General features: G+C 45.3%; 1 protein-coding gene across 2 annotated transcripts; it reads right to left on the bottom strand.

Moving 5' to 3' along the window:
* Positions 1-340: 340 nt before the first annotated feature.
* Positions 341-13,686, bottom strand: kcnj3b (potassium inwardly rectifying channel subfamily J member 3b). 2 transcript variants are annotated; one of them, XM_076992648.1, is made up of 4 exons: positions 13,405-13,686; positions 12,336-13,306; positions 10,945-11,161; positions 341-2,886 (listed from the first exon to the last, which is right to left on the bottom strand). In XM_076992648.1, the coding sequence occupies exons 2-4, from the start codon at positions 13,011-13,013 to the stop codon at positions 2,165-2,167; spliced, it is 1,617 nt and encodes a 538-aa protein (XP_076848763.1). In that variant the 5' UTR covers positions 13,014-13,306; positions 13,405-13,686; the 3' UTR covers positions 341-2,164. The 2 variants fall into 2 exon arrangements, with proteins under 2 accessions (XP_076848763.1, XP_076848762.1); XM_076992647.1 differs by having other exon boundaries at positions 12,336-13,686.
* Between the last annotated feature and the right edge of the window lie 437 nt (positions 13,687-14,123).

Genomic DNA, 14,123 nt, shown 5'->3' with positions numbered 1-14,123 from the left:
AGGTTTTTCATTTTTTGTAGGTTGTAGTGTATAGGGTGTGTATGATTTAGGATGTAGGGTATGTAAGGTTTTGGGTGTGTAGGGTGTAGAGTGTGTAGAATTTGGGGTGTTTAGGGTGCAAGGTGTATTCAGTGTTGGGAATAGAGGGTATGAAGGGTGTTAGATCAACTGCCTCTCTCCTTGTCTCTCCATCTCTCTGTAAGACACAAACTTTCTCTCTTCCTACACCCCCCCCCCCACACCCCCCCCCCCCACACACACACACACAGGGATTTTCTTAATTATCTTCCTGCTGATAAAAACTCAGGAATTGACCTACTGTGGAGAGTGAAAGCTTTAATACATACAGGGATTCACTTAATAGGATCAATTTAACATTGAAGCCTCAACATATTCTTACTTATTTTATACAATTCTCATAAATATCTCACAGAAATATTTACTGTCTCATACCTGAGTAATCCAGTTTTGGGCAGAGTGAGAAGGTGTGAAGATGTGAAGTTATGGTCTTAGCCTGATATCGTGTTGTTTTACAGATAGACTGTGCGTGCAATGTTTCTTAAAATTGCAGTAAACTCTCTATTAGTAACTAAACAACTGATAATATTTTGATCATTTATAGTCATTGGTAATACAGTATAACAACCTTTTAGACTCTTAATGAAAGCCTTTCATCTCATAACACAGTCCTACATTAAATAAAATTTTTGCCTTAGAAAAATGAGAGAACAAAATTAGTTTATGGAACTATGTCCCTTCCTAACCCCTCCAACATAATCCAGGGCCCAAGCAGCAGTATAAAAAATGCTATCACACTCATAAATCAGCCAATCATCACATTGGCAATGTCAAAAATAGTGAATCATTACACTGCCAATGTTGAAACAAACCATATTTACACTATGAGGCTCCAGTAATACTGATAAGCACTTGGGTCCAACACCCCATACTGGCCTAACATTCTCTCCTTATTATAAAACACATTTGAAATGTTTATAAACAATGCAAATCAGCACATTCAATCTAATGTTTATAAACTATGGAAATCAGCACATTAACTCTAATGTTTGTAAACTATGCAAATCAGTATGTTTATTTTTGGCCAGAAGTCATTGTGATTGTACTGAAATGAACTGAAATCTTGCAAATTTTTTCAAAGACTAACATAAAACAGACACAAGGCTGTAACCAAACAAATCTTCAAAATCCAAAAATTATTGCTTCAGTCTCCAGACAAAAAACATAAACAATATCATTACGAGGTTAAAAGATTTAAAACTGTAAAACCAAAATTAACAAAATTAACAACTATTAACAATAAACAGCCCAAGCTAATCCATCAGATCAAAATAACCCATCAGCCCAAACTAATCCATCAGCCCAAACTAATCCATCAGCCCAAACTAACATCTCACCTCCCTGTGCTCTCACGCAAACTCTTGCTAATTTACCCCTTTGGGTTAAGACTTCACTGAGTTGAAATTATTTGTTTTTGGTTGTGCAATGGTAAAGTGTCCTAAATGTAATTGTTGATCGAGGTGCACAGATGTCTAATACTGCACAGATGTCTAATACTGCTCTACTCTATGATATAATTAGAGTGAGAATGTCAACCTTAACACAGCGTGAACACAGAGTAAAATAACTAATTCAGGCAGAAAAGAAGAATCTCAATTTTCCATTTCTTCAACAATCAAGAATATTTTAACATTGATGCTGTGAACCATTGCTTGCCAAACTTAGATTACAATATAATAATGTTTTACCATTTTAACAGAAACACAAATGAACATTTGATGAGTAAAGTTATAGGATGTAGGTGACGACACAACAATCTTAGTCCCTAAACACATCATGTATTTTGTCTTTATTATCAGTTATATATGTGTCCTTATTAAATATGTGTCCTCATTAAATATGTGTCCTTATTTCATGCTCATTGAAGGGCAAAAACAAACATGCCAGATTGTGCTGAGGAAAATGAAATTAATATTCATATATAATCAAATTAATATGATATTCATATATAATCAAATTAATATGATATTCATATATAATCAAATTAATATCAGATTCATATATAAAATGTTCCCTATATAACATTATTGTCCATTTAAATCAGTTGTCATTACAAAGGAGGAAAGCGAGTTGAACAGATATCGGTTCATTTCAGACTTAACCCTGTAAACCTCTCAGAATTCATCTTTCTGAGTTTGGGAGGCAGGTGACCATCCATTCTTCCTCCTATTCCAACCCCGCCTCCTCCTATCCCTCCAGCCAACCGCTGCAGCTTTGGGGGCAGGTCTGTCACCGATTGGCTAATGGATTCAATTCCACCCATCAGACCCAGCTTGGCTGTCAGCTTGTCCTCTGTGGGGCTGAGAAAGGAGCTGATAGGTGGCAGCCTCTCCTCTGCCACTCCTGGGGCTGAGCTGATTCGCTGGAGTTTGACAGGCAGCTCTCCCAGGTTGTAGGTGATCTCGGAGCTCATGCGGAGCAGCTTCCGTGGCATGCCGTCCCTCCCCCCATCCCGGCCCGTGAGCTTCTGCAGCTTGGCGGGGAGCTTGGTGCTGGGGAGCGGGGTGGCGATGTTAGCCGAGCCCGTCTCCGCGTCACCCTGTAGCTCCAGACCTTCCAGGGTGCTGCTGCCCTCAGTCAGGCCCCCCGTGCTAGGGCAGAGTGAGGGGGCTGTGAGGGGCGAAGACAGGAGAAGTGTCTCCTCCTGCTCCTTGACACTGTGTGGAGGTGTGGGCACCTCGAAGGTGCCATGAAACTGGGAGTAGTCCACCTTGAAGAAGCCCTCCTCCAGTGAGATGACTGGGAAGAAGCGATGACCCCACAGAACCTCGTCCTCCGTGTACGAAGTCCGAGCCTGGCAGGTCATACCTGAGTGAAGCATCAAAAATAACTCCGCTAGCACCAATGAAATTCACTCAGAATACATAACATGAAACATATATTTCCAATATGTAAAGTACTGCTCTATGAACTCATAACAAAACATGCACACAACACACCACACACATATACAGACACACATCACATATGTATGAACACGACACGCACACAGACACATGTATGCACACACTCCGACACTTGTAAAGCTGCTTTGTGACAACTGTTGTAAAAAGCACTACATAAATAAATTTTGATTGATTAATATATAATTTTTAATATCAAGAACAGCATGTTTCTGAAGTTAATCCAGCACCTCACCCAAAGGAATATATATGTATTTGCTGGCTCAATAGTTTCAGCCATGTTGAGAACAGACACAGTCAAAACAGAAACACAAAACACAAACGGGTTCAGAATCGACCAAGAAGAAAAAGGCAAAACTTAAACCCCTGTGGCTGTGCAGATTGCTGGAGTTCCGGTTAACTCCAGTCCCCTCAGCCTGTGTTCCCTAGTCCTCTCAACCTCTCTATAACCCTCTATAGTCCTCTGCACCTCTACATAGTCCTCTCTAGCTCTCTATAGCCCTCTATATAACCCCCTCTACCTCTATATAGCCCTCTCTACCTCTATATAGCCTTCTATATAGTCCTCTCTACCTCTATATAGCCCTCTCTACCTCTATATAGCCCTCTACCTCTCTAGTCCACTCTACCTCTCACCCATGGTTCCCTGACGCAAGCAAGTTGAAACATTATTCAGCGCATGAAATATTAATGCCAAATGTTTCAAATGTTTACACGGGGTGGTTGTGGGAGCCTGGCTGGTTTCAGGCTGGTTTAGTTCCTCTCATACTACACTCATCACTATATATTCAATTGCAACAGAATCCATCACTGTGATTGGTGGAGGAATATTTGTGCACATTAGAACATGTTGGCATGAAAAGACATACAAAACAAGAACAAAAAAACACCGCTGGTGGCTGTAGTATCACTTTACACTCACCGGCCACTTTAGTAGGTACACCTTGTTTATACCATTAGTATGTACTATGTATGTATTCAACTAAGGATTTTCATAGTCGAATCTGATTCGTCAACTTTTCCCTTTAGTCGACTAATAGTCGAATCGGGTTTATTATTTTTTTTTTAGAGCACCTTAAACGGGATCCCGTTCTCATTCAGGACTTTTTTCCTCTTCAAAGTAAATACCTAAAACACTCAGATAAATGAATAAACACGTTAGGTTGGCCTTATTCAGCTTTTATTTATTTACTTATTTGTTTTTTTTAAAACGTTAGAGAACATTAACCGTCAGTGCGCATTGCGCATATCGAACTGTCAGACAGGCACTGTGCAAAATGTTAAAAATTTTTTAAATAAAATATGCCTGCCTGGAAATATAAAAAAATTACCACACAACAGCAAAAAAAAAAAAAAAAATACAAGGAAAGGTTGAAGTAACGGGGTTTAAGCAAACAACAACAAAAAATGTTTATAGACCTACTTGCCGTAAAATGTAACGCAAATTACGCAAACGTAAAATGGACGCAAATTAAGTGTTATATCGCGATCTATCGATAGCCGGTGGTTGGCGCCAGAGCGAACTAGTAACTCATTGAATCATATATGTGGATCAGAGGTAAATAAACTTGATTTTTTTTTCGGCGTGAGATATCGGAAGTGTGGCATGAGAGCGTGTGAAGACGGTCAAATGCGTGTGTCTCACGCTCAATGCGTGAGAGTTGGCAACCCTGACTTTGTTTGATTCATCTTCATGTTTTTCAAAATACGTTTGAAGTTTTTTAGTAGCCATTATAATCTCGGCAGATGCTGCGCGTATTCTGTAGCATGTTCAGCTCCGCTCGTTTGGATTGTGCAACAGCAGGGTGTGATTTATTAATGTGTAGTAAGGAAGATGCCTATTGTTAATGCGCAAACATCATTTTTAAATATTTATTAACAGAAATTAGGACGATTTTATTTGACAAAAGGCTATATATAATGAAAACAAAGACATTTCATGTAACAACTAATGCTTAGCAGCATCCTTGGGCACCCCCATGCAGTTAGAATGGTACATTCGACTATGACGTTCATAGTCGACTAGGGGGTATATTCGACTATAGTCGAATCAGTAACTACTGCAGGTCACCCCTAGTATGTACACTTTTCTAATACTGGATTGGACCCCCTTTTGCCTTCAGAACTGCCTTAATCCTTCGTGGCAGATTCAACAAGGTACTGGAAACATTCGTCAGAGAGTCTGGTCCATATTGACATGATAGCATCACGCAGTTGCTGCAGATTTGTCAGCTGCACATCCATGATGTGAATCTCCCGTTCCACCACATCCCAAAGGTGCTCTATTTGACTGAGATCTGGTGACTGTGGAGGCCATTCGAGTACAGTGAACTCATTGTCATGTTCAAGAAACCAGTCTGAGATGATTCATGCTTTTTGACATGGCACGTTATCCTGTTGGAAGTAGCCATCAGAAGATGGGTACATTGTGATTATAAAGGGATGGACATGGTCAACAACAATACTCAGGTAGGCTGTGGCGTTGACACAATGCTCAATTGGTACTAAAGTATGCCATGCTTTCATGTTGTTGATGTCGAATTGTGACCCTACAATCCGAATGTCGCAGCAAGAATCGAGAATCATCAGATCAGGCAAAATTTTTCCATTCTTCCATTGTCCAACTTTGGTGAGCCTGTGTCAATTCTAGCCTCAGTTTCCTGTTCTTAGCTGACAGGAGTGGCACCCGGTGTGTCTTCTGCTGCTGTAGACCATCTTGTTTGTTTGTTTGTTTTTGTTTTCATCCACCTCAAGGTTTGACGTGTTGTGCATTCAGAGATGCTCTTCTACATGCCTCGGTTGTAACAACTGGTTATTTGAGTTACTGTTGCCGTTCTATCAGCTCAAACCAGTCTGGCCATTCCCCTCTGACCTCTAGCATCAACAACGCATTTGCGCCCACAGAATTGCCAGCCATTGTATATTTTTTCTTTTTCGGACCATCCGTTGTAAACGTTAGAGATGGTTGTGCATGAAAATCCAGCAGTGTCTAAAATACTCAGACCAGCCCGTCTGGCACCAACAACCATGCCACGTCATTTAAATCACCTTTCTTCCCCATTCTGATGCTCAGTTTGAACTGCAGCAGATTGTCTTGGCCATGTCTACATGCCTGAATGCATTGAGCTGCTGTGATTGACTAATTTGATATTTGCGTTAATGAGCAGTTGGAAAGGTGTACCTAATAAAGTGGTTGGTGTGTATATATAGTAAGAGGAATAATGCGTATCTATGGATACCATCATTAAGCAGTAGCACAGAGTTGCTCTCTCTCTCTGACCTCTGACCTGTTAGGATTAGGGTCAGGTTTCTCACCGTGTTCCTGCACTACACTGTGTGACTCCAGGTTCCTGAACTATAGTGTGTGTGACTCCAGGTTCCTGAACTATAGTGTGTGTGACTCCAGGTTCCTGAACTATGGTGTGTGCGACTCCAGGTTCCTGAACTATGGTGTGTGTGACTCCAGGTTCCTGAACTATGGTGTGTGTGACTCCAGGTTCCTGAACTATAGTGTGTGTGACTCCAGGTTCCTGAACTATAGTGTGTGTGACTCCAGGTTCCTGAACTATAGTGTGTGTGACTCCAGGTTCCTGAACTATGGTGTGTGTGACTCCAGGTTCCTGAACTATGGTGTGTGTGACTCCAGGTTCCTGAACTATGGTGTGTGTGACTCCAGGTTCCTGAACTATGGTGTGTGTGACTCCAGGTTCCTGAACTATGGTGTGTGTGACTCCAGGTTCCTGAACTATAGTGTGTGTGACTCCAGGTTCCTGAACTATGGTGTGTGTGACTCCAGGTTCCTGAACTATAGTGTGTGTGACTCCAGGTTCCTGAACTATAGTGTGTGTGACTCCAGGTTCCTGAACTATGGTGTGTGTGACTCCAGGTTCCTGAACTATGGTGTGTGTGACTCCAGGTTCCTGAACTATAGTGTGTGTGACTCCAGGTTCCTGAACTATAGTGTGTGTGAATCTGGTGATTCTTCTTCAGCTCTCACTACAGCCAGCAGGTTGAAATAGTTCTGCCCCATCTCCTGTACAGCCTTCCTGCCTACTATCACGTTCCTCATCATCCCTCTCTCCCTCCATCCCTTTTCATCCCTCTCTCTCCATCCCTTTCCATCCCTCTCTCTCCATCCCATTCCATCCATCTATCTCCCTCTCTTTCTTCATTCCTTTTCACTGATCTCTTCTAGTCTGTCTGACCCTCAGTATCTTCCCTGCTGGTTCTTCAGCTTGCTCTGGTTGGTTTCCTTTCCTCCTCCCCTCCCTCTCTTCCTCTCACTCACTTTCTCTCTTCCTCTATTGCTTTCGTTCTCTGTCCCTCTGCACAGTCTGCTTGGGTATCAGGATGCATTGAACTGTGATCGACCATGTGGTTGAGATCTGTCCTCTTTTCAAAGTGTGACATATAGCGTGAGACATCAGGAGGTGGTGTGGGGCCGTGCTGGGTGACTGGGAGGGAGGTGGTGTTGGGCCGTGCTGGGTGACTGGGAGGGAGGTGGTGTTGGGCCGTGCTGGGTGACTGGGGGGAGGTGGTGTTGGGCCGTGCTGGGTGACTGGGAGGGAGGTGGTGTTGGGCCGTGCTGGGTGACTGGGAGGGAGGTGGTGTTGGGCCATGCTGGGTGACTGGGAGGGAGGTGGTGTTGGGCCATGCTGGGTGACTGGGAGGGAGGTGGTGTTGGGCCGTGCTGGGTGACTGGGAGGGAGGTGGTGTTGGGCCATGCTGGGTGACTGGGAGGGAGGTGGTGTTGGGCCATGCTGAGTGACTGGGAGGGAGGTGGTGTTGGGCCGTGCTGGGTGACTGGGGGTCTGGGGTGTGAGAGGCAGCAAATGACAGCAGGTAGTCACGTAGGGCCTTCCAGCCTCAGGAAGTCATGTTTGGCTGTCCAAACTGGGACCATAAACTATATATATATATATATATATATATATTGCATCATATACTACACTATATACTACACTGTATATATTACACTATATATTACAATATAAACTACACCAGGGGTGCTCATTACGTCGATCGCGATCGAAGGAAGTGTCGGTCGATCGCGAAGGAATGTGCGTAGATCGCGTCACATAAAATAGTAGTAGATGAATCGCACATCTGCACTGACGGTTGTATTTTGATTGACATTCACGGTAGCCAATCTGCAATCCACTCAACAAATTACGTTCGCCAACCCCCCCCCCCCGCTCAACAAATTACGTTCGTCCGCCACCCCGGTAGATCTTTCTGACTTGGTCATCTTATAAGTAGCTCGCAAGCTGAAAACTGTGGGCACCCCTGAACTACACTATATATTACATTACATAAATCACAATACACAGTGAGGAAAAGTTGCAAGTTCTCCCACTTAGAAATCATGGAAGGGTCTGGAATTTTCATCTTAGGTACATGTCTACTGTGAGAGACATCATCTAAAAAAAATAAAACCGGAAATCACAATGTATGATTTTTAAAATAATTTATTTTTGTGATACTGCTGCAAATAAGCAATTGAACACCTGTGAAAATCAATGTAGTAACCTTTGTTTGCAATTACAGAGGTCAAACATTTCTTGTAGTTTTTCACCAGGTTTGCACACACTGCATCAGGGATTTCGGCCCATTCCTCCACACAGATCTTCTCGAGATCAGCCAGGTTTCTGGGCTGTCTCTGAGAAACACAGAGTTTGAGCTCCCTCCAAAGATTTTCTATCGGGTTTAGGCCTGGAGACTGGCTAGGCCACTCCAGAACCTTGATATGCTTCTTACGGAGCCACTCCTTGGTTATCCTGACTGTGTGTTTTGGGTCATTGTCATGTTGAAAGACCCAGCCATGATCTATCTTCAATGCTGAGGAAGGAGGTTGTTCCCCAAAATCTCACACTACATGGCCCTGGTCATCCTCTCCTTAATACAGTGCAGTCGTCCTGTCCCATGTGCAGAAAAACACTCCCAAAGCACGATGCTTCCACCCCCATGATTCACAGTAGTGATGGGACTCATCATTCTTTGTCCTCTAAACACGGTGAGTGGAATTAAGACCAATAAGTTCTATTTAGGTCTCATCTGAACACAGATCTTTCTCCCCCGACTCTTCTGGATCATCTTAATGGTCATTGGAGAACTTAAGACGGGCCTGGACGTGTGCTGATTTAAACAGGGGAACCTTCCATGCCATACAGGACTTTAAACTATGACGTCTTAGTGTATTACCCAGAGTAACCTTGGAAACAGTGGTGCCAGCTCTCTTCAGGTCATTGACCAGCTCCTCCCATGTAGTTCTGGGCTGGTTCCTCACCTTTCTTAGGATCACTGCTACACCACGAGGTGAGATCTTACATGGAGCCCCAGTCAGAGGGAGACTGACAGTCATGTTTAGCTTCTTCCATTTTATAAACATTGCTCCAACAGTTGATCTATTTTTCACCAAGCTGCTTGACAATTTCCCCGTAGACCTACCCAGCCTTGTGGAGGTCTACAATTTTGGTGTTTTTGGACAGATCTTTAGTCTTAGCCATGTTAGTAGTTGGAGTCTTACTGATTGTGTGGGGTGGACAGGTGTCTTTATGCAGCTAACAACCTTAAACAGGTACTTCTCATTTAGAATAATAAGTGGAGTGGAGGTGGACTTTTTAGAGGAATAACAGACCTTTGAGGGCCAGAATTTTTGCTGATTGGCAGGTGTTCAAATACGTATTTGCAGCAGTAACACACAAATAAATTATTTAAAAACCATGCATTGTGATTTCCGGATTTATATGTAGGTACAGTTAGTAACTGTCTGTCCTCTTCTGATGACCAGTAATGAATTTGCTTATTTGCTCACAAATTTTACCTTAAGTTCAGACACAGCAGAACACTACTCTCAGAGAGATCTGAATATACAGATACACACACAGCACACAATTAACACTTCTGACATACTGTAGTAAGATGTGGTAATTATTTTTTGTGCGTAGTACTTGATATGATATAAAACCAGACAAGGTGGCTTGTTTTGTTCATTCTCCACACCTCAGACGGACTGGAGGCTTTACTGTACTCACACCACTAAAGGAGGGGGAGATTTAGTTGCTATGGAAACTGACTCACAATGGGGAGAACAGAGTGCTGACTAACTGTACATAATTCTGTGCCCCCTCCGTTACCCACAAACCCTCATTGTCTGTGGGTGGAATGTTCAAATGCACAGCTCCTTGCTGTGCATGAACTGGTTTGTGTGGAAGACTGTGACAGGATTTGTGTGTGTGTGTGTGTGTGTGTGTGTGTGTGTGTGTGTGTGTGTGTGTGTGTGTGTGTGTGTGTGTGTGTGTGTGTGTGTGTGTGTGTGTGTATACACTTGTGCAAAGGTGTTTACTGGTGTCAGTATGACTGAGTATGCATTGTATTTTTTTTACTGAGTCTTATTTGTCTGATTTCTTGGGATGGGCCAGTGCGTTAGCAGCTGAAGGCCACGTAGGTGTGTAGGTGAGATGAGCTTTGATGGACAGGTGAAATGATGTCAGCACATGTTCAGCTACTGAGATACACAGTGAGGAACAAAGATCACCTTCGTGTTTCACACATCTTACATAACGACACTGTTGCACTCCCGCTCTCTCTCCCTCCCTCCATCTCTTTCCATCCCTCTCTCTACCTCCCTCCCTCCATCTACCTCCCTCTTCCTCTCTCTCTCTCTTTCCCTCTTTCCTTCTCACTATCTCCTGCTCTCACTCCCTCTCTCTTTTCCCCCTTTTATCTGCTGCAAAAGCCTTCTCACAACATCTTTGCCATATAACAAGCTCATCTGTGTCCTCAGACAGACACCTAAACTCACATCCTGCAGTCTGGGCCTTGTACACCCCCTAAATACTCTGCAAGTAGTACAAAAATCATTACATTTGTCTTTGATTAAAAACCGGCTCTAGAACACAGCTGATACTGGAATGCTTGGGACTGGTAACAAGGAAACATTTCCTGGGGAATTAACCCTCACCTGTGGTCTCCACAATACCTTCCAGAATCACCACAATCTCAAACTGCTCGGTCTGCATGGATCTGAGTGAGAGGTCATAGAAGGGACTCTTTGAGTCAATCACATGGCAGATGGTGAGAGGAGACACCAGGAATAGCTGATCAGCTCCTGTGCTGAAACCCACATCCAGCTCCAGCTGGTCCAGCGGCAAGAACTCTCCCTCAGGGGTCTGACGAGACTATGGGCACAGAGAGAGAGAGACAGAGATAGGAGAAGGAAAAATAGTGCTGATTAGTGCTGTTTTTTAATAAATCCCTCTGACTCTCCCCCAATCCCCTGACTCTCCCTAACTCCCCGACTCTCCCTAACCCCCCTGTCTCTCCCTAACTCCCCGACTCTCCCTAACCCCCTGATTCTCCCTAACCCCCCTGTCTCTCCCTAACCCCCCTGACTCTCCCTAACCCCCCTGTCTCTCCCTAACTCCCTGACTCTCCCTAACCCCCCTGACTCTTCCTAACCCCCCTGTCTCTCCCTAACCCCCCTGACTCTCCCTAACCCCCTGTCTCTCCTTAACCCCCCTGTCTCTCCCTAACCCCCGTCTCTCCTTAACCCCCCTGACTCTTCCTAACTCCCCTGTCTCTCCCTAACCCCCTGTCTCTCCCTAACCCCCCTGTCTCTCCCTAACCCCCCTGTCTCTCCCTAACCCCCCTGACTCTCCCTAACCCCCCTGTCTCTCCCTAACCCCCGTCTCTCCTTAACCCCCCTGACTCTTCCTAACTCCCCTGTCTCTCCCTAACCCCCTGTCTCTCCCTAACCCCCCTGTTTCTCCCTAACCCCCCTGTCTCTCCCTAACCCCCCTGACTCTTCCTAACTCCCCTGTCTCTCCCTAACCCCGTCTCTCCCTAACCCCCCTGACTCTCCCTAACCCCCCTGACTCTCCCTAACCCCCCTGTCTCTCCTTAACCCCCCTGACTCTCCCTAACCCCCCTGACTCTCCCTAACCCCCTGTCTCTCCTTAACCCCCCTGTCTCTCATTAACCCCCCTGTCTCTCCCTAACCCCCCTGTCTCTCCCTAACCCCCCTGACTCTCCCTAACCCCGTCTCTCCCTAACCCCCCTGTCTCTCCTTAACCCCCTGTCTCTCCCTAACCCCACTGTCTCTCCCTAACCCCCTGCCTCTCCCTAACCCCCCTGTCATCTCTTAGATGGCTAACCCAACACTGACAGGAGCTCAGTTTGTATGACTGCATGTGCTTTTACTAGACAGATCACTTTATTAATCCCAGAGGGAAATTGACATAGACTAGACAAACGTTTCTTGTAAAAGGGAGTAATGAATGTGTACCCTGCAATCAAGCTTGCCATATTCAAACAGAAACTGGATTTGCGTGCAGTTCTAAACGCTCGACTCACTTTCAGAAGTTTGCAGCGGATTTGCGCAGAGACCATGTGGCTGTTGCGCAAGTTTCCCACGCGGAACATGAGGGTCATCTTGCCGTCTCGCATGGAGATAGCAGCGTGTTCACTGAACATTAACGTCTCTGCCCGTTTTTTTGGCTGGGACATCTTTATAAACATGCACCCAATTAGGAAGGCGTCGACGATAGAGCCCAGGATAGACTGGAAGAGAAAGAGAATTATGCCTTCAGGGCACTTGTCTGTGATGTAGCGGTACCCGTAGCCAATAGTTGCTTCGGTCTCGATGAAGAACAGGAAGGCCGATGGAAAGTTGTACACGTTGGCGACGCACGGCGTGTATTTGTCGTCGTGGGCTTGATTGAGGTCACCGCGGATGAAAGCGATGACCCACCACATCGAGGCCATGAACAGCCAGGCCACCGTGTAGGTGAGGATGAAGATGAAGAGGTTCCAACGCCATTTCAGGTCCACCAGTGTGGTGAACAGGTCAGACAGATATCGGCTGGTTTCGCCCCCGAGGTTTCCGTGCTGAACGTTGCAGCGGCCGTTCTTGTCTACAAAGCGTTGTCGCTTTTTCTTTTTCTCGGGCGCGCCCTGGTTAAATCCCCCGCCGCTGGAAGATGTTGTCACCACTTGATAATCGTCCCCAAATTTCTTCCGTAACGCGGACATTGTGTTGCATACGCAGGACCCACTCAGTGATCCGGTTCCTGAGGCGATGTTACTGCGTTAATCAGACCTCACGCGCATCCGCCGCGCTCTCCGCATTCTAACAAAGACGCTAAAAAAAGTTACAGATGAGCGCAGCTGCGCGCGATCCAGCGTCGCGAGCGAAGTGTGTTTTTGGATTGGTGAGCGTGCGGACTTCCACCCACGAGTGCACGAGGCTGTGAACCGCCGGAGTTTCCTCCAGCGCGCGACTCTCACGGGAAACAATGAGGCAGATGAGGTTTCGACTTTCAGTCCTAAAGCAGCAGGACACAGATGGAGACGCACTTGAGGGAAGGTTGACAAGCGCAGGACGCGCGTTATAGCGCAGAAGGCGACGGCACGCTCACGTTACCTCGGCGCAGTCTGCTGCGGGCGCGCCAGGCGAGTCTTTCCAACGGCGTTTTAGTGGCCACAGTCCCGCCGAGGAGACGCGTTCAGAAATGTCCGGTGCAACTTTATTTGTCAGGCCGTGCAGGAAAGCTTTCCTACACTTTAGCGAGCCACATCACCTGCGAGGTGTTCTCTCTTCTCGTGGATTGTCCGCAATGCTCGTCTCCCGCTCTCATCAACTCCGTCTCCTGCGCAGTTTAGCCACCCCGGCATATGTGAGAAACTTGTCAGAGGAGGAAACAGGAGGGAGGGAGAATATGTGTGTCCTAGATGATGCAGGCACTCACTTTTCACTTTTGTCAAGGACGGCTCGGTATTGCACTTTGCTTTTTTTTTTTGTAATTAATATTAAATATTAATTCATTGTAAACAGGTCAGTGCTTTAACACAATCATCCAATGTACTGATAGACCGAATGAGATGGATTGTAGCCAGGATGCAGTTCCCTCTGGCTACTGTTAAAGTACTGCACTTGACATCCAATTTGTAGTCAATGTGAGGTAAACCAGGGCTGTCACAAACAAAAACATCAATCACATTTATCACGGTACTGCTAGTAGAGATTAGTCACTGCCAGCAGTTCTATGTCAGAACGAACGATGCCCTGAATGTGCGTAATTAGTGAAATGTCCATCTGTGTCGGAATATATGGACCAAAGCAGAGTGTACGGATCACGAACC

The sequence above is a fragment of the Brachyhypopomus gauderio genome, unplaced genomic scaffold (assembly GCF_052324685.1).
Source record: "Brachyhypopomus gauderio isolate BG-103 unplaced genomic scaffold, BGAUD_0.2 sc95, whole genome shotgun sequence".
NCBI classification, from domain to species: Eukaryota; Metazoa; Chordata; class Actinopteri; order Gymnotiformes; family Hypopomidae; genus Brachyhypopomus; species Brachyhypopomus gauderio.
This window is presented reverse-complemented; position numbering and strand designations above follow the sequence as displayed.

Excerpts from the sequence above, each read along its gene's own strand:
- kcnj3b (XM_076992647.1), bottom strand. The coding sequence starts at position 13,013 with ATGTCCGCGTTACGGAAGAAATTTGGGGACGATTATCAAGTGGTGACA. Across the intron at positions 11,162-12,335 it reads TCCGCTGCAAACTTCTGAAA|TCTCGTCAGACCCCTGAGGG; the intron begins GTGAGTCGAGCG and ends CTGTGCCCATAG. Across the intron at positions 2,887-10,944 it reads AGGTATTGTGGAGACCACAG|GTATGACCTGCCAGGCTCGG; the intron begins GTGAGGGTTAAT and ends TGCTTCACTCAG.